This window comes from Amborella trichopoda, chromosome 7 (assembly GCF_054954075.1).
Source record: "Amborella trichopoda isolate Santa Cruz 75 chromosome 7, AtrichopodaSantaCruz75HAP2 v2.0, whole genome shotgun sequence".
NCBI classification, from domain to species: Eukaryota; Viridiplantae; Streptophyta; class Magnoliopsida; order Amborellales; family Amborellaceae; genus Amborella; species Amborella trichopoda.
Window position 1 is genome coordinate 33839778 of NC_142342.1, and position 19606 is coordinate 33859383.

Below are 19606 nucleotides of genomic sequence, written 5' to 3' on the forward strand. Positions count from 1 at the left end.
TCAAATATGCTATATAAATAACTATGTAATTGAAAAATAAACACAAGTGTAAAAACACTTGGCCATCCGTGCACTTGTGCATGTGTGTGCCACACGTGTAGCACATGTGGGAGTGGTGTGTGTCGCACGTGTGACACGTACACACATGTAAAAGTGTTTTTGAAGCCTGAACCAGTTAGAACCGGTGCATACATGTATGTGCGTATGGCACGTGTGGGAGTATGTGTCGCACGTGTGGGAGTGTGTACCGCTCGTATCACACGTACACACGTGTGGGAGTGGTGCGTATCACACGTGTGTACGAAGCTAGAATCGAGTGGGAACCGCTAGAACAGGGAGGGAACCGGATAGAACCGGGTGGAAACCACTAGATCCGGGAGGAAAATGAACAGAACCGGGTGGGAACCAGCGGTTCTCGATTTTGTGCTGGAATCGGCACAGTCGGCACGAACTGTGCCGAATCCCGAGTCGAACCGGGGTCCGATTCGACTCGCCGATTTTTAAATCATTGGGTCAAAGTGTTTGCGAAATTCTTCAAACTCAACCATGCAAGACAAACTTAAAAGCTAAATTCTTCAATGGAGTTAAGTAAGATTTTATTAGCATGAAATTCTATATTGGATTGATAACTTTGAAATGATTGAAACAACATATTCTTAGCACGTCTATTTTGCTACTAATGGTTTGTTTGGTTCCCTAGATTTTTCAATCCTGTGGAAAAGTGTATCTTGAAATTGGTATTTTTTGGAATTGGTATTTCTTGGAATATGATGTATGTTGTTTGGATTGCATTTGGTGGAAACCAAGAAATGCAAATTCACTATTTGGATTGTTTGGAATATCTTTTTCCTGGAAATGCAAATCCTTTCTCTCTCTCTCAAATTTTTGGGATAGTTTCTCTAAAATTTGATATGATTTTTTTTTCAACAATTTTAATATATTCTCTTTCAAAAACTTAAAATTTGAAATAGTTGCTCTCTCTAAAATTTTGAGATAGTTTCTCTTTCTAAAAATTTCCAGGTAGTTTCTCTATCTAAATTTTGATATGGTTCTTAATCTCTAAAATTTTGATATACTCTCTCTCTCTCTCTCAAACTTAAAATTTGATATAGTTTCTCTCTCTAAAAGTTTTGAGATGTCAAAAATTTTGAAGTAGTTTATCTCTCTAAAATGGGTCGTTTCCATGAATTGTCAATTCTACCTAATTTGGTGGAATTGAGATTTCCAAACTTTAGGCTTAAAATGAGCATTCAAGAATCCTACGAAATCTCAATTCCAACTTAAATGTTATACGATTGGCCGGCCTTTTCCAAGAAAAGTGACCCTTTGAAATCTGAATCCAAAGAACCAAACAGGCCTAAGGACACATCCTTTCACACTGTACAAAATTAAGATAAGACTCCCATTAGAGTTAACGACACAAAATACGAGAAGAAGAATATTTTTAGGTGTCCATCCATTGCTCAAAATAGTAAAATATCAACATTGAAAGGCCCAAAAATGAATATAAATAAAGAGAGAGAAGGAAATGGTGGTGAATTTAAAGAGCACGGCCTTTAATAATGTCCATGCTTAGCTCACTTGGATCTGTTGCTTGCAATTCCACTTGAAAGCCATCCAGCTCTCTCTTGAATCTATCCTTAGAGCTCGCATATAGCATCTTACTCCTCACCTTTGAAGTGTCTGGAGACCTGCAAAATACATATTTTTCATAGAAATTGTTCTACTGTGTGTGAGAGAGATGTATTGATAGAAACAAGGGTGTAGTTTGCATAAGGTTGCAATTTTAAACAATTAAATTAACATGCACATCCAAACTTTGGCATGATATATAATTTGGATATTTAAAATTCTTAGGTTGGTGCAAGGATCTATTTTTATCTCTAATTATAGAATTTTAAATTCAAAAAATGGTTTAAGTCGAACATAACTATAAATGCATAAAACTCTCGAAAATATACGGTTAAGATAATGTGTTGCACGATGTACTATTTTTAGGACTTAAAATCTCTTTTTTTCTCCATATTTATACATTTCGATGTCGAGATGATCAACTTAGATTGATTTTCCAACATCAAAATGCATCTTGGTTACATTTTAAGGTGTCAACCTTATAAAAACTTTTTCCTATAAAGTGGGATAGTAGTAGTAGTCGAGATCCTCACTAAAGTGAAGTATACAATGATCTATGATTGAAAAGTAATAGTTATAAGCATCATCACCGTCTAATCAGCAGGACATATGGTGATAAAGAAAGATAGGAAGTACATCATGACATGTTTCAAGTCATAGGTCCCACTCTTTCTCCATCAATTTCATCATCCGGACCACAGTGAATGCTCACGTGAAAAGGGTCACTCATTTTGGTTTATATTTGAAGGCCAAGCATTACCATCTGAACTTCTAATATCAAATGCACCACTGCATACCAAACTTGGTTTAATTTGAGTGCCAAAAAATTAGGGCTTATACCTCTGACCTATGTTCTCTTTCATACCACCCATGTGTCCATTGGGCTAAACACTAGATATCAAATCAACCATAAACTATCCAGAAAAGTTTTTTGAACTGGATTAGTGTAGGCCATCCGTTTCATGTGCGCATATATCTTGCTCTTTAATTTATTCATTTAAATTATTCATCTTTTTATGACGAGGTAATCTATAAAATTTAAGGTTGTTACAAACCCATACAACCCCTTTTCTTCTTGTTTAAAAGGAACGGCCATGTTTTTATGTCATTTTATCTCAAGTCAAGAAAAGTTTGGATTCTTTTTCAAAATTGTTTTCCAGGGAGGGTGTGTATTATTTCAACGCTCCTTTGGGCAAACCAAATGTACTCCCGATGGGATGAGTTTTAGCCCGACAAATGGTGTGTCTTTTCAAATTTTGATATCTCTTTATTCCTTTATATTAAGACACTATATTTAAGATTACTAGTTTCTCTAATGTGCGAAAGCTCTAGAACCCGACAGATTGATTTTCTGTAAGATAAAGAGCGAAAAAACACAATCAACCGCAAATAAAGATGTTAAATGGCGATAGAAAATCACCTTGGATGGAATTTGTCTTTTCCATTTTATTGGGTTGTTTGTTGTCACTACAAAAAGTGACTTATGTATAAACTAAAAAAAAGGCATTTTTTTAGCACTCAATTAATTCTTCTTGATTTTACTTTCTCTCTCTCTAAAAAGGGATTAAAGCACTTTTTGGCTATGTGAAAAAATGAAAGTAGGTGAAGAATGATTTCTTGTTCAATTTTTTAGTAGAAAAATTATATGAGATGGTATTGCTCATATCCTTGGATCATTTGAAGTGAAACACGAAGTAAATCATGATCTTTGGGTGATTTCAAGGTACCATTGCGATGAATTTCACCAGTTTTCTCCATTGAGATAACATTGTATTACCCTTTGTAAATTTATTTTTTGATAGTGGAATTACTTGCCGGCTTGCTCGTGGACATAGCCCGACATCGTGAACCATGTTAAATTTGTGTTAAGATTTGTCTCTCTATTTTTCTCTCATGATTATGTTTCCATTTCTAATTTATTTTTATTAAATTATTCCACACGATCTATCTTTTCTAACTAATACCCCCCCCCCCCCAACTCAAAAAGTGATATAATAGACCTTCGCGTACCTTCACCATACGAAAAAATCATTTGGACAGACCCCAATAATACTTTCGTCAGACCACGGTTGTTATTTGCCTGACTGCATTTCTACAATACCAGATTGCTTATTTAGACAGTGATACACCGGACCGTAAACTACTAATGCCAGACCACCCTACTCATGTATCTAAAATGCCGGACCGAGACCATGAAATGCCGAACTTACATCTTCAGTAGTAAAATCTTAGGAGCGAAGTACTGTAATGCCCGACCACGAGTAAGATAATGTCAAACTACATCCTCCCAGTGCCGGATAGATCGACCATAATGCGAGAACGAAGCTATGAAATACCAGACTTAACATCATTCAAGAAACACATGTCGGACCGCACATTGCAAACGTCGGACTGACCCCATTTCAGCAAGTAAATTGCCAGAGCACTACTTCAAATCGCCGGATTACCCACATTACAGTAAACATATCATCGGACTACGCACAAACACTGCCGGACAACTGCATCAAAATGCCGGATTGATTTTATTACGGTGCGCAAAACGCCGGACTGCACCCAAAAAATGTTGACCTACTTACGCAAACGCCGGATCGACGATCACAAAATCTTGGACTGCCTACGCAAATGCCAGACTGCCTATGCAATCACCAGACTGCCTACGCAAACGCCCTTTTTAACGTATAAGTTAAAACGAGGGGATAATTTTGTCTTTATTTCTAATTTTTTTAGGTTGGGAGGTATTAGTTAGAAAAGATAGTTTTTGAGAAAAATAAGTGAGGAAAGGTTAGGGTGGGGGTAGAGTGTCTAGAAAGTATATTTTAAGGGGTTTTCAACAATTTTCCCTAGATTTTTTTATTTCTTCTCACTTGCCTCCATATTTTTCGACCTCAAACCATGTACCCATCTATCTTTCCTCATATTTTTCTTCATATAAAGCTTAACCCTGTACACACTTATGCTCTAATACCAATTGTAGGGTTCTCGAAAACCCCTTGCTTATAGAACCAGGAATCCCAAATATCGGGATCCCACCCAAGATCGTGTACACAATTGGCTAATTGTGAAGTAGATGAATACAACTATAAATCTAGTGCAAGAAATAAAGCAAACATGAAAAGTACACTACAACAACACATGATTTACATAGTTCACCTTATAGGGTTACATTTCACGTCCTCGGCAAGTAGAAATCTATCATTACAATGAAGACTATAATATCAGTTAACAAGATATAATACATCTCTCTAAACATCGGTAAAAGACCATCACCGATCTACCTTTCTAAACCCTCTCTCCAGACTAGGCAACACCGCCATTCAACATCTTTCCCATAGATATACCGCTATTAGAAAGAGTTCCTTGAGAACAACCAAGAGATTTTCTCTCTTTAGAAGCGAAAATTTAACTATCCCAAAATCTCATGGGAATACCGCCTCTCTCTTGAAGCTATATCTCTCTCTTTTCAAGACCCATCTCTATCTTGGAGATCCCTTCCAAAGGGTTGACACTCACTGTGATGAGCATTATGCCTTTGTTTACTATTTTATATAGATATCATTTTCTTGCTTCTCAAAAATTTTCCTTTTCTTTTTAATAGAAAATATGGGTATAGTGATTTGGCTATCACCAAATCCAACAAAGGATTAGCAAAAAAAGAAAAGAGGGAATGAAATAATGCAAAAAAAAAAAAACAATAGGATTTTTATGTCGTTCATCATAGATTTGATAACATCCAGAGGTAAAGATGATTAATGGTTTTTCACTAATTGATAGAAAGAAAATTATAACTCTAATTAGGGAGAACTTTAGGAAAACTCAATCTCTTATTAAGTCTCTCTCTATACCCAATATTTCCATCCCATTTCTGCCTTTCTCTCACTAAACACCAACCCAATATAGAGAAAAAAATACCTAGATCGGTCTCTCACTTTCTTAATATTTAGGATTCTAAGCATTATCTATTGAATTTGGATTCACATAGGACCTCACCAGCATAAACTCCTACACATTTGTAAGTCGGTTAATAGTAATTCATGGTTAATAGGAAATGCCCTTATAATTAGAAGACTTGTGAAAGGAAAACAATCCCATAACTACTTGGGATTCAAGACAACTTAATAAATCTTCACCTTGGCTTGAATTCCAAAATAATTTTCATCAGCCACCTTCTCCACATTTGCCCTGATGGTCACTCGCTGACCAATATAATAATCAAGTTTAACCACCTCTTGAACTTCTATTACGGAACTGACTTTGTCAACATATCCACAACATTATTCTTAGTGTTGATCTTTTACAACAAAATATCAACCTTGTCTATTTTCTTATGGGTAAAATGATACTTGACATCAACATGCTTTGTCTTTGTATGATATACTTGGTTCTTTGCCAAATTTATTGCGCTCTGATTATCACAATAGATAATAGTCATACTTGTTGTAAGCTCAAATCACTTACAAGCTGTCTAAGCTAAATGTTTTATTTCACTGCACTTGGTAACATTTACGTATTTTTCTTCAGTTGTACACAAAGCAATCCTGGTTTGTTACATCGACCTCTAACGAGAGTTCCTACAAGTATAAACATATAACCTGTAATAGATCTTCTAGAGTCCAAATCACGAACATAATCAGCATCAACATAATCAATAACCTTGTCACAGAACTTACTGTTGTTGCAAAAAACCATACCCACATATAATATACCCACCACATGTTAATACTCCTCTCTTGTATTGGTTATATACTTGCTAACAACACCAGTAGCATAAAAAAATATCTAAACAGTTACAAACTACTATATACATGAAGCTTCCAACTGCATTGGAATAGGAAACATGAGACATGTTTACCTTTTTGGCATCTATACTTGGAGATAATGTTGCCAACAATCTAGATTGTACAGCAAGAGGAGTACCCACAAGCTTTGAATTCTCCATCCTGAAATTGGTGAGGAACTTCTCAATGTAATCCTTTTGTGATAACCACAATTTGCCAAACTTTCTATCTCTACATATGTCCGTACCCAAAATTTTCTTAAGCAAACCTAAATCTTTCATCTAAAATTCTCTAGCAAGTTGAGTCTTCAATTTACTAATTTCTAAAATAATATTCGCATCAATAAGCATACGTCTACATAAAGCAACAAACCTTCATGTTGAATCACATAAATCTATCTTCTAGCTCTCCATACAATAATATATTTTTAACATCAAGATGCTCTAACTCCATATCAAATAATGAAAACATGGCTAATAGTACCTGAATAGAAGTATGTTTCACCAGAGACAAGATCTTATTATATTCAACGTCTTCCATCTGATATAGCCTTTTACAACCAATCAAGCATTAAATCGATCCCCACTAGACTCATTTTTTATAAACTCATTTATATCCACTGACTCTATTATCTTTAGGTTCACAAGATTCCAATTACGATTCTACTAAAGATAGTTCATTTTCCATTTATAGCATCACTCCACCTGCTACTCTCAACATCTTGTTTAGCTTCTTAAAACTGGATCACTTTTAGCTTATGGTAGCCAAGCATATATCACCAATGCCCTCAAAATCATGCTGCACCACTAGCTTCTTAGATGTTTTACCAATTCCATCATAAGGTTCTTCCTTATTTGGTGTAACCTTCTCATGATCAACATTCTCTTTTATTATTTCATTAAGATTTTCTGAACACTTTTTGGATTATTTTCTAGAGCTGGGTACGTCACCTTAAATTTATCACTATTACTGCAATTTTCTTTTTCCAAACTCTTCTTAATAGACTTCAACATGGAAGACTCGTCAAATTTAACATCATAACTAATAATAAACTTAGGAGACTTAGAATCTGGGCACTACAACTAAAGCCTTAATTCCATCCACATAACCAAAGAAAACACATTTCTTTGATTTTAGACTCCACTTATCATCTTTCACACGAACATAAGCAAGACAACAAAAAATTCTTAAATAATAATAGTCAATAGGTTTACTAAACCATACTTCTTAAGGTGTCTTGCACTCTATTGTGGTAGAAGGTGACTTGTTAATGAAGTAGCATGCCATATTGACTGCCTCTAGCATTACATAGCATTTTTTGGGCCTTCTCTAGAAGTCTCCAGTTCATGCGCTTAGCAACTCTATTCTACTACTACGGTGTCTTTAAGTGGTATAGTGATAACTAAATCTTTTAATGTTAAAAAAATTCACAAATTCCATTGAATAATACCTTTCACTATTGTTAGTCCTCAAGCACTTGACATTCTTTCCAGTCTATCTCTTGACCTTAGCTTTCCAAAGTTTGAATGTGTTAGCTACATATACTTTCTCCTTTAATGTGTAAATCCTCATATTCTCTGATAAATCATCTATGAAGAAAATAAAGTAAAGTGATCCTTCTCTTGAGACCACTAATGAGGGCCACCTATATGTGAGCTAGTACTCTACACTACTTGCTATAGACACATTGTTCATAGAAGCCCAACTTACACTTCTTTAAGCCATTGGTCAATTGGTATTTGCTTAATTCTTCCATAGCTCTCTCACTTATGTGGCCCTACCGTATATGTCACAATTGAGTCAACTTGGGATCACCACCATCAAATATGGAAACTGCTGCCCTATCTATAATAACACTCTCAAGCAAGTCAAATAAATTCAATATAATATTTTTGCCTTTCCTCACAACCTGAGTATGGCTTAGAAATTTTAAGAGTCTACCTTCTCCAACAAATTTGTAGCTATGGGAGTCCAAGGCATCCAATGAGATAAGATTATTTTTCAGATTGGGAAAGTATCTTACATTAATCAGCATTCTCACGACTCCACCATACATCTTAATAATAATTGTATAAAAAGTGACACTTTTATAAGCTGCATCATTCTATATCAAAGCAGATGCAACATCAAGTCTCTTTTATGTGATAAACCAATCCTAATGAAGGCACATATGATAAAAACATCTCAAATCAAGAACCCACAAGTCTTTAGAATAATCATAATTTATCAAGATTGATAATATATTATTTGTTCCACTTTTCGAACTTTTATCAGCAATATTAGCCACATAAAGGCTCTATTTTCCTTCTTTATGAGCTTTTGACCATCCATCTTGATATGCCTCTTTTTCTTACGTTAATAACATGATACAGTATCATTTTCTGAATTTGGATTTCGATTTGGACCTACTCTCAATTTCATGTCCTCTCGCTTTCTATCAACCACACTAGCCAGAAAACCTTATACATATGGTTGAACGTTACCTAATCTCTTCCGCAAATTATTCGAGATAAGAGTTGAAGTCTCACCCTCCATCTTTATTAGAGTTTTTCCATAAAGTAGTGTCGTGATATGATGCTCATATGAATGAGAGATTGAGGACAACAAATTATGCTTATTCTCATCATCCATCTCAATACTAATATTCAATAATTGATTAAAAAATTTATTAAATTGATTCAAGTGCTCTTGGACATCCTTACCTTCATTTTTCCATAGGGTGTACAGCTCTTGCTCTGAATACAATAAATTTGTGAGGGACTTCGTGATGTACAGGCTCTCAAGCTATAACCAAAGGCTTGTTGCCATATCCTCATCGACAATGTTTTACATCACATCACTTTATAAAGGCAATCAAATAGTGCTCATAGCTCTCATATCTAAGTTTTCTTAGTTCCTCATCCCATAGGGTCTCTGGTTATTTTGTCTTTCCTTACAAAGCTTTGTGTCGTCCTTGATGCAATGCTAAATCTTGAACATTGATTTATAAAGTTCCAAAGATGATTTTGCTATTAATTTTTCCTTCTTGAACTTTGCATGCAAAATCTTTATTGTCATCATGACAACCCCAAACTGGGCTTTGATACCCCTTGTCGTGGGTGGAAGCTCAAAGACCTAATGGGTTGATTTTTGACAAAGTAAAGAATGATAAAACTCAACTAGCCATAAACAAACAATAATCAAGAAAAACAAAGCAGTAAAGAAAAAAGAAAACAACAACATGATTTTATGTGGTTCGTTACTATTGTGTGACTACATCCACAGGCAAAGCCGATCTACACTTTTTAACTAATCAATAGAAAAAAAAAATTATAAGATGACTTTTATCTGAGACAAATAGTGATAAACTCAATATCACATAAAGCCCCTCTATCTACAATTCTATCTCTCTACACCCAAGGCTTTCCTCGCTTCTTTTATTTTTTTTTCTTTTTTTTTCTCTCTCTTTTTTTTTTGTTTTTTTCTCTCTTTTCAAGACAACCTAATATAGAGAAAAGAAAAAACCCAAAAATTTACCTATACGAGTCTCTCACTTTCACAACTTTTAGGATACCTAACGCTTTTTGTCAAATTTGGGTTCACTCGACTATCCTGATCCAAATAGGGTCTCGATTCAAGACAACTTTACATTCTCAACTTACTCTTTTGGTAAGGTTTGCACTCACTTTGAATTTGGAATGTAGAGTTGCAATCATTTTTTGGGTAATTTTGTAACAGGAATCGAACTTGAGATATAGCATTGTTAACTATAGGCTACTAACGACTAAAACCCAAGCTCCATTCCTGTGATGTTGGAATCATGAACACCCTTGATCAAAAAACAATGAATGGTAGTAGATCATCTCTCAAAATGATGGTCACAAAAGCCTCCCTAAGAGAGAGCACCATAAATCTCTCCTATATATGCATGAGAGAGGATTTTCTTATAAAATTACAAAAATCCCCCTTTGACTCAGCTTTCTTTAGAACCTCCCCCCCAAACAACATTTTTATCACAACTTTTACCCCCAAAAAAAGCTTTTATGGCAAAGCCCCCCCCCCCCCCCCCCCCCCCCCCTCCCTTCAAGTAAAAAAAAGTCATAGTTTGGAGGACCGGAACCCATACCACATTAATTGCCAGACCGCAACAACAATCTGCCAAACCGCATGCAACTTATGCCAGACCGAGGCCTCATAGGGTTGGATCAACAAAACTACCAGATCACAACAACAATCTGCCGGACCGCATTTACAAGTGTCAAACCGACGACATTCAACGACGAAGGGGAGGGAATTTTGGTCCAAAGAACTATGACTTTTTTACTTGGGTGATATTTATAAAAGTTTGTTTTAGAGTAAAAGTTGCAATAAAAAAGTTGGTTGGGGAGAAGTTGTAGAGAAAGTTGAGTCAAGGGGGGTTTTTATAATTTTCCATTCCCTTTTTTTTTTTTTTGTTAAGATATCCATTCGTGAGAGAGGAAATCTTTTTTTTTTTTTTTTATGAGAGATCTAACAGTTGCATACCAAGCAATGAAGAAGATCTTGCTCTTTTGGCAATTCTCATCTGTGACAAAGTCGAAATCGAAAACCGCATATCGACATTCATTTGGAGGGAGGGACGCAGCGAAGTCATCATAGGTATCGTTTGGCATACCGATCTTCTCCACTGTCACCTGTTGTATCTTCTCCTCGATCTTGAACACTATGAACCTATAGCTCCTCTTTGCCTTCAATTCCAAAAACCTCTGCTGACAATCGTCATTTACCGCCATGCCCGACGCAGAATTCGCCTATCAAGAAAACAAAATTAGAAATCATGTATAATTAAGATCACCTCATCATGACAATGAATCTATGTTGTTTTCTTGTTCTTAATTTGATGTTGTGAGGTGTTCTATAACTTGTTTCACTCTTTAGATCTCACAGAATCACCATTAGAATGGGATATAGCTTTGATGATATCCATATTCTTTTATGGCTGCAATGAATTTATAGGATTTTTCTCTCTCAATTGAAAAGACTTGAAACCTTTGTCAATAAACTAAAAAATATTATCTCCCAATTAATCAAATAAAGAAACAATAAGAAAATAAATGGAAAGAAGGATGTTGGAATCCCAAGAACTCACCATTGTTGCTTTCTCCTCAGTAGGAACAGGTGAAGGGAGAGAGAAGAAAGAAAGAGAGTAGAGAGAAAAAGAGAGGACGGGAGAGAAAAGGAAGAATTTGGGCCTTTAAGAGAGAGAGAAAGAGAGAGAGAGAGTTGATGGAAGGCCGGCATGCGTGGGGTTGAGGCTGGGAAAGCCCTGTATTTCTCTCCCCACACAAAGTTCGTTAGTTTTGCATGGGCTAATTCTAGCCTAGTAAATTTCTAAGGACTACACTATGATCCTGTGACCACAAGTATATTGCTTTCTCTATTATATTTGTAAAAGTATGGATTCAAGGAGAGTGTGCCAGATTTATTTTCAAGTGGTCCTCTTTCAAAATCATCATTTCCTTATAAAATTTCAGCTATTTACAACTTAGAAAATTAAAATTAAGAGATTTGATGGTCCCACAAAAGTACGTTGTATAAAACACTGAGCTAGGAGTAATTCTAAAATGTAACCTACTCAACCTAAGAACCTAAGAAGAAAGTGGGTGAGATAGGCAAATGGTACCCTCCTTCTCTTATACAAGTTGGGCGTACTTGTAGATTTTGACAGGAGATGTAGTTTCCGTATTAAAAACCCCACGAACATTAGTTTTAATTATGAAATTTAAAATTTAAAATTCTAAATTGAGTGAATCTGTAAACATTTAAAAATCTTAAAAATCGACGGTCTCTTAAAAGTTCTTTTTTTATTATATCTATACGTTGGTGATTGACTAAATCTCTAACAAATGTAGTATACATATAGAGGAAAAAACTATTTTCCTTGTAGTATATAGAGGTCACAAGCACCTCTAACCAATAGGTACAAATCCAATCTGACAATAAGGATTTGTCGGTTCCAAGTGTACTAGCCGTCTCATTTTACATCGAACATTAAGATTAATTGTGACGTCTTTGTATTAAATATAAATAGTCTTGTTTCATGCTTTTTCTAGCTGGCCATAACCAACACGTCTACAAGCCAAAAAAAAGCTTGAAACTATTTTGGCCTAGCCAGGAAAGACGTTTGGGCTCGGCCCAAATGAAAGCCCCAGCCCAGCCCAATTAGAAGCTCTTTTTGTTTTGTTTTAAGATCTTTATTCTCAAACTTTTTTTGTTTGTAGTAAGCCCAAAAACATTATGCTATAATATTTTAAAAACTTTAAAACCCTTAAAAGACATTGGAAAATAAAAAATATTAGGAAGAAGGGTGAGCATAAGTGGCCACTAATCCACCTCATTTCATCACCCCAACGGCCCCCCTCTCTCTAAAACCCCATTCTTTCTCTCTCTTAAATATGTTTTCTCAACCCACCACCCTTTCTCTTTTTTTCTCTCTAAAACCCCATTTTCTTTCTCTCTCTAAAAACTCATATTCAAAAACTTTAATCTATTTCTTTTTCCAAATAAAAAAGCTTAGGGAAAATATAGAATGAAACCATTTGCCTTTGATACAAAGTAATCACATTAATCTTGACCATTAGATGTGAAATTGGGTGACTGCAATTATTCTATTGACCAAGCTCAAACTTTAAAAGAAATTTTCTCGAACGTTGGGACACATCCAAGCTATCAAATTTCATATCAAATGGTTATAAAGAATTGTGACCACCTTGTATTAAAGGTAAATAATCTCATTGTATACCGACAATCCCAAAAATTTATGTAAGATTGCAACATTAAAATGTAGAATTAAAGATGTACTTCAAAAATCCATCATAAAAGGTTGTTTGGATATTGGAAAACCCTCTAATTGATCATCTCAACATCGAGATGATCAGTGGAGTTTCAGAGATTAGCAGTTGATGATGAATTGGAGGGTACGTAAATGGAGTGTGTGAAGAGAGAGAAAACGTTCAGGAGTTGTGTAGCGAAGATTGTTATACAAATGGAGGTGGGTCAAGGGATGAGGAAGAGAGAGAAGAGGAGATTTAAGGGGGAAATGTTAGATAGGGGTGAGAATTTACCCATCCTAAACTCGGATTTCGGACCTTATTCAGATTTTGGTTTGGACCCAAAATTTGGATATGAAATTTTGATCCATATCTAAAAATTAGATCTGAATTAAATTTTGAATTTGATCTGGGTATAGGTGGTTCCGATTCGCATCCAGATCCAAATCCAATCCAATTTTTTAAGGGAAATGACATTATGGGATCCTCTCACACCCATGTGTATATGATTTCAAAAGATCACTATTAAATTTGGCACATATCTCTAAAAAAGTCAAGTTGATATTCTAGATATACGTGTCAAATTTAATGGCGATCCTTTGGAGTCCTACACACTTAGGTGTGGGAGGGTCTCATAAGATCATTACTCTTTTTTTTAATGAGAAATGATCCTATGGGAGCCTCCTCCACCCATATGTGAAGGACCCCAAAGGATCGCCATTAAATTTGGCGCGGATCTCTAAAAAAATCAAGTTTCACACTCATGTGATAACTTTTTTAAAGATCCGTATCAAATTTAATGATGATCCTTTAAGGTCCTACACATATGGATGAGGGGGTGTCCTGTAGAATCATTACTCTTTTTTAAATAGTAAATTTTTATTTTATATATATATATATATATATATATATATATATATATATATATATATATATTAATGTAAAAAGTTTCTATACTTCCCTTATAGCATAGAAGATCTATGCTTCTCCTACCATCTACGCTTCCAATTTAGATCAAGAGAGCCACTCATTGTTTGATTTTAGATCCAATGTCTCAAAGTATTGTATTTTTAGTTTTTTTTTATACAGATTGTATGAATATGGCATTTGGTACGTGCCATCTTTTCATTGGGGTTCACCTATGAAAAATATTTAACTAATTTTTTTATAAAATATAATGACCAAAATACCCCTTGAAACTTTCAAGGGTATTTTGTTTATTTTATTTTATTGAAAATATTTTTTAATATTTTTTGCTAGTGGGAGTTTAATAGAGGATTGGACGTCCAAATTTGGAGTCAAAATACTTTATAAAAAAAAATTAAAAATAAAATAGTGTAGAGACATGACATTGTGATTGGGGCAATCTTAGCCTTCCATTCAGAATGGATGGTTGGATAAGGGAAAGTATATAAGTTTTTTTGCTGCATGGGAAGCATAGAAAGCTTGCCCTTTTTTAATCGTATATATATAATCTGGATCGATGTAAGGATCTAAATCCAAATATCCAGTATTCGATTTGCACCAGGATTCGGATCCAGCCGCGATCCAACCCGTTCTCACCCCTAATGTTAGAGAGAGGGGGGAGGGTCTTTTTTGTTGCCCAAAGCCCAAAATCAGCCCGAGATGGCCCAAATTCCTAACCTGGCCCGGACCATTGGCAACCCTTTTCACAAGTGAGTTTATCAGACACTCTTTTGATCATATTCTCTTCCAACTCTTTCCAAGAAGGCCTCATTTTCCATTCGACCCGCGTTTTCCACTTGATTTGATGAGCAAGTGAAAAATAACTTCACCAAATTTTGTCTAGCGTTCCATATGTGGACTTTGTGGACATATATGAAAGGGGGCAATCTACTATTTGCACACTATACCCTATTTTTTATTCTCTGTGTCGATTTTCAACTATTATAAAAAGTTTATATAAGGTGTCAACCTTACACTGTACAAGTAAGGTACATCTAGAAAACCCACTAGAGAAGGTTGTTCCTATGTTGGGAAACCCTCAACTAGGTTATCTCAACCTTCATATTCATAGACATGAAATAATGGGGATTTCTAGTCCTAAAAATAATTCAACTTCTAACACATTATTTGACTCGTGCTTTTCACGCGTTTTCAAGTGTTTATAGATATGCTATCACTATTTCTGAAAATTTAAATTTCATAATTGGGAAAAATAATAATTTTTCATATCATTACAAGGTTTTGCAGCACTGAAACTGCATTTTCAACATAGTTTTGAGGTACACCTTACTTCAATAGTATACAATTGACACCTTATACAAACCTCACCCTTATAAAAAAAACCGACAACTACCTTTCTCATCAATTTGTGGAGTGTAATAAATATATAGATGACATATACTATGTTCCTGTAGGAACAAAGTGTGCATCTCCTCCCTCGTTCAGAACACTTACTTCAGAGAATTTTCTTAGTCCCAATTTTTGGGAAATACATAACAACTGCTAGATAATTATTTTTAAAAGAAAAATTGTTGAACTTTAAGTTTTGTGACACTTAGATATGGCCCTTAAAAAATTGGACGTCTTCTATTTAATCTTGAGGCATAAGTTTTTTTTCTAGCACTTAGAGAGTTTCTTTTGGAATTATGTTCTTTATGGAGATTATCTATGGGTTGTAAAAATTACATTCCAATCTCTAGGGAGAAAATGGATAGTAGTCTCCTATGGGAGGAGGTAAATCTTTTGGCAATGTAAAAGTGGTGCGTAAGAACATTGCAGGCACAAAGAACAAAGGAAAATCTATAAACCACCAAAAATCCACAAAAGAAATCAATTCGCCTACACAAGATACAAGATCCACGAGGTTGACCAATTTGTTTGATTACATCCATAGGTGTGAACTTTGACTACTTTCAATGTGTCCACAGTCATGTCCATAAAGAAGTTAAGAATAATATTCCCTTGAATTTTACATATGAGGAATGACTTCACAAAGAGTGGAGTTACATAGAAATATATTTAAGTTCCACAAAAATAATAATAATAATTGAAGAAGAAGAAGAAAAGAAAAGAAAGGACTCATCATTTGCTTAAACTAATCCACTCTTCCAAAATATTGATAAGAAGAACCCCCAAGCATACAAGACTAGTGACTGACAAGAGGAACAGTGCTTAAGTTACATGGCAAGTCACACAATGCCCCTCTTGTTCTTTGTAAAGATAACTTTCCAAGTGAGTGCTTGATGTCTTGCAAATGTTTTAAGGCATCTCTCATGTTCATCCGATCTTTTGGTGAACCCACGGAACATAACAGCCCAACAGCTATAATGGACACAAGATATGGCATCATCTGATTTTGCCATTCCAATCCCCTGCCGTCCTCAAGCAACCCTGTGTCAACAATTTCCATCAATTGATCAGGATATGCTTTACTCACAAATTCATAAAGGCTCAATCCATTTGGGAACATGTCACTGGTGGGCCCCTTTCCGGTGAACATCTCCAACAATAGAATTCCAAAACTATAAACGTCTCCACTTGTAGACGCTTTAACACCGAATCCATACTCTGCACCAGTTGTAAATACCTTGAAATTCGCTATTGTTATGAAATAAATCAATTTCAAAGCAAGAAAATTGTTTCAAAATAAAATTGGATGGATGAAGCTGGTTAACATCAAGAGTGGGAAAGTTGTTACCTGGAGGTATATATCCTATGGACCCTTTGAGTCCCAGTGTGCTACTCTGATTCTCTAATGGAGTTAGAGGAGAAAGGATTCGAGCTAAGCCGAAGTCCCCAACATGCGCGGTCATGTCTTTGTCCAAAAGAATATTGCTAGGTTTCAAATCACAATGCACAACGGGCGTCGGGCAATCATGGTGTAGATAATCCATTGCAGAGGCTACATTGATCGCAATGTTCAGCCTCTGTAAGAGGCTTAGGTTCAAACTGCGGTTTAGAATTTCACTAAGCATAACTAAATGAGTTGTTGGGTGGAGCCACTGATCCAAGCTACCATTTGGCATAAACTCAAACACCAAGGCTTTGAAGTCACCACCTTTGAGATCACGGCTTGTGCAACAAGTGATTAACTTAACAAGATTCCGATGCCGGATACTACGAAGGGCTCTACATTCTGCATCAAAACTCTTGAAATCTCTACGGTGATTTAGATGGAGAACCTTAATCGCAACAATAGTTCCATCACTAAGGCGTCCCATGTAAACCGAGCCAAAACTGCCAAAGCCAATCAAATTATCTATGTCAAAACCATCGGTTGCAACATAGAGCTCTTCGTATGACACTTTTTTGTATTGCCTTATGGGTGGCACACTGAGAGGGAGGTGGCTTCTTAGTTCCATTCTTCTGATCAACACTAAACGTGCACATGATAGCAAAGCCAGGATAGGCACCACAATGGCAAGGATCACTGTTTCCATTCTTTTATCAGAATGTCTTTTCTGAGAAAATTGGTTGGGGCAAGCATGAAGTTTCATAAAATTTGCACCCCCATAGAGCTTGTTGTTGCCTCCAAGTAAAACTGATTTAGGATCCTTGAGTATCCCATGCTGTGTAACCTCTCCTTCTAAGTTGTCGTATTCCAAATATAAGCCGATCAGATGTGGAAGATCTTGTAGATAGTTTGGAATCTTCCCCCTTAGGTGATTCCTTTAAAGATCTAGCAGTTCGACTCTCTTGAGATTCTTAAACGACATCGGAATCGTTCCTTTCAATAAGTTGCTATGCAGGTCCAACATAAGGAGTTGTGAACAGTTTCCTAAACGTGTAGGCAGTTCACCAGAATACTTGTTTATCGACAATTGCAATGAACTTAACTGTTGAAGTTGTCCAATTCCTACTGGAAAGCTGTTGGACTTAAAATTTAACAATCTCAAGCTAACAAGGTCTTCAATTCCAGGTGGGATGGCTCCACTGATATCATTAAAACTCAAATCAAGAGTCTTTAAGTGACTCAAGCGACCAATCTCCTTTGGGATTTTGCCCTAGAAAAAATTGCCACTAAGCTTGAGATTGGTGAGGTAGGAGAGATTACCAATGTGAGGACTGACAGTGCCGTTAAAGTGAAGCCCAACCACTTCCAATCCAACAACTCTCTTCTTTTGCCGGCTACATGCGAGTCCTTGCCAATCACATAAGGGAACACTCGCATTCCACAAGCTCAAAGGCTCCATAAGAAGCACGACCTATTTCTCTCTTAAAGTGGTAGAGAGATAATTCATCTGTCAAAAAAATCAAGGCAGTGAGCTGTGCCTCTAGACTGATCGCTTTCATCGAAAGGCACGCAACAACCAGGGCAACAACAGCAAAATTTGGTGATGGATAAAGAGATAGGATCGCCACCTCAAAGTTTTCTTCAATTCAATATAGGCACGATGCTTGAATCTCCTGTGAGTTCAAAGAAGATGCTTGAAACTCTTGTGAGTTACATATCGATTGCATTAAATAAATGAAAATGGATGCTTGAATCTCTTGTAAAAGAGATTGTATTCAACAAATGAAAGTGGAGACTATGCTTTCTCATTCATCCACAGACAATTTAGAAATCCCATCGAAACTTGGAGAGACTAAGACATCCCAGAGTCGGTCAATAATTAGGACCATCTAAATTATCAAGGGGCTTGTCACTTCAACTTGGAAAATGCCTTCACCGTGTGGAAAATGGAGATATATTCAAGGTTCGGACCAATTTTGAGATCCTCATTGGTCTAGTGACGGGTCCGATATGATAACATTGATTAAGAAGGCTTTTGTCTCAAGGCCGAAACTGTTCCGAGACCGAAAGTTTCAAATTAATTTCGAACCGCGGGGAAGGGCATTATAGACATTCTCACTGTTGGAGACAAAGGTTTTGGTGCTCTCTCTCCCTTTGAAGCCTCCATTGCTCTCACTTTTTGGTTCCCTCTTTGATTTTTAGGTCTCTCTCTCCACCCCTTGTGTGTCTTTGTTATCGTTTTTCACTGTCTCTCACAGTTGTCTGTGTTCTTAAATTATTTTTGGCTTCCTCTCGGTTTAGCTCCTATTTATTTTGATCTTTATTCATTTTTCTACATTTTTATCTTCTTCATCATTCTAGAATCTAGACATTATAGTGAAAGTCGTATGTTTAATTCATTCTCCTATCTTCCTTTTTCTTTTTTGCTTTTATAGATCTTAGAATCAAACTAAGAAAAAAATGGATCAGATCCAATATTCATAGAAATTTTTTGATGGTACCCACGAATACGGGTTCTCTCTCTCTCTTCTACATTAAGTGCAAATCGGTAAGAAAAGTGTTCCTTATCAATTACTTCTAGACACATGCAAGAAAAACTATTGGAAAAGTGTTCTATGAGTAAGTGGGTGCAAGAGCCCCGCGAATTCTTCAACGTCAATATTTAAGATGGAAGTTGTAGAAACGAAAAGTCAACCACAACGCAAAGATAT

The 19606-nt window shown here is 35.9% G+C and overlaps 2 protein-coding genes across 5 annotated transcripts; both read right to left on the reverse strand.

Moving 5' to 3' along the window:
* Window positions 1–1429: 1429 nt before the first annotated feature.
* Window positions 1430–11671, reverse strand: LOC18432925 (actin-depolymerizing factor). 3 transcript variants are annotated; one of them, XM_088872144.1, is made up of 4 exons: window positions 11515–11671; window positions 10911–11176; window positions 6482–6569; window positions 1430–1691 (listed from the first exon to the last, which is right to left on the reverse strand). In XM_088872144.1, exons 1-4 carry the CDS (start codon window positions 11515–11517, stop codon window positions 1662–1664), a joined length of 387 nt encoding a protein of 128 aa, XP_088728270.1. In that variant the 5' UTR covers window positions 11518–11671; the 3' UTR covers window positions 1430–1661. The 3 variants fall into 3 exon arrangements, with proteins under 3 accessions (XP_088728270.1, XP_006843087.1, XP_088728269.1); XM_088872143.1 differs by lacking the exon at window positions 1430–1691 and adding an exon at window positions 5932–6200; XM_006843024.4 differs by lacking the exon at window positions 6482–6569 and having other exon boundaries at window positions 11515–11670.
* Window positions 11672–16094: 4423 nt separating this feature from the next.
* Window positions 16095–18721, reverse strand: LOC18432926 (putative receptor-like protein kinase At3g47110). 2 transcript variants are annotated; one of them, XM_011624582.3, is made up of 2 exons: window positions 16860–18721; window positions 16095–16729 (listed from the first exon to the last, which is right to left on the reverse strand). In XM_011624582.3, the coding sequence occupies exons 1-2, from the start codon at window positions 17656–17658 to the stop codon at window positions 16308–16310; spliced, it is 1221 nt and encodes a 406-aa protein (XP_011622884.1). In that variant the 5' UTR covers window positions 17659–18721; the 3' UTR covers window positions 16095–16307. The 2 variants fall into 2 exon arrangements, with proteins under 2 accessions (XP_011622884.1, XP_020522124.1); XM_020666465.2 differs by having other exon boundaries at window positions 16095–16552; window positions 16860–18641.
* Between the last annotated feature and the right edge of the window lie 885 nt (window positions 18722–19606).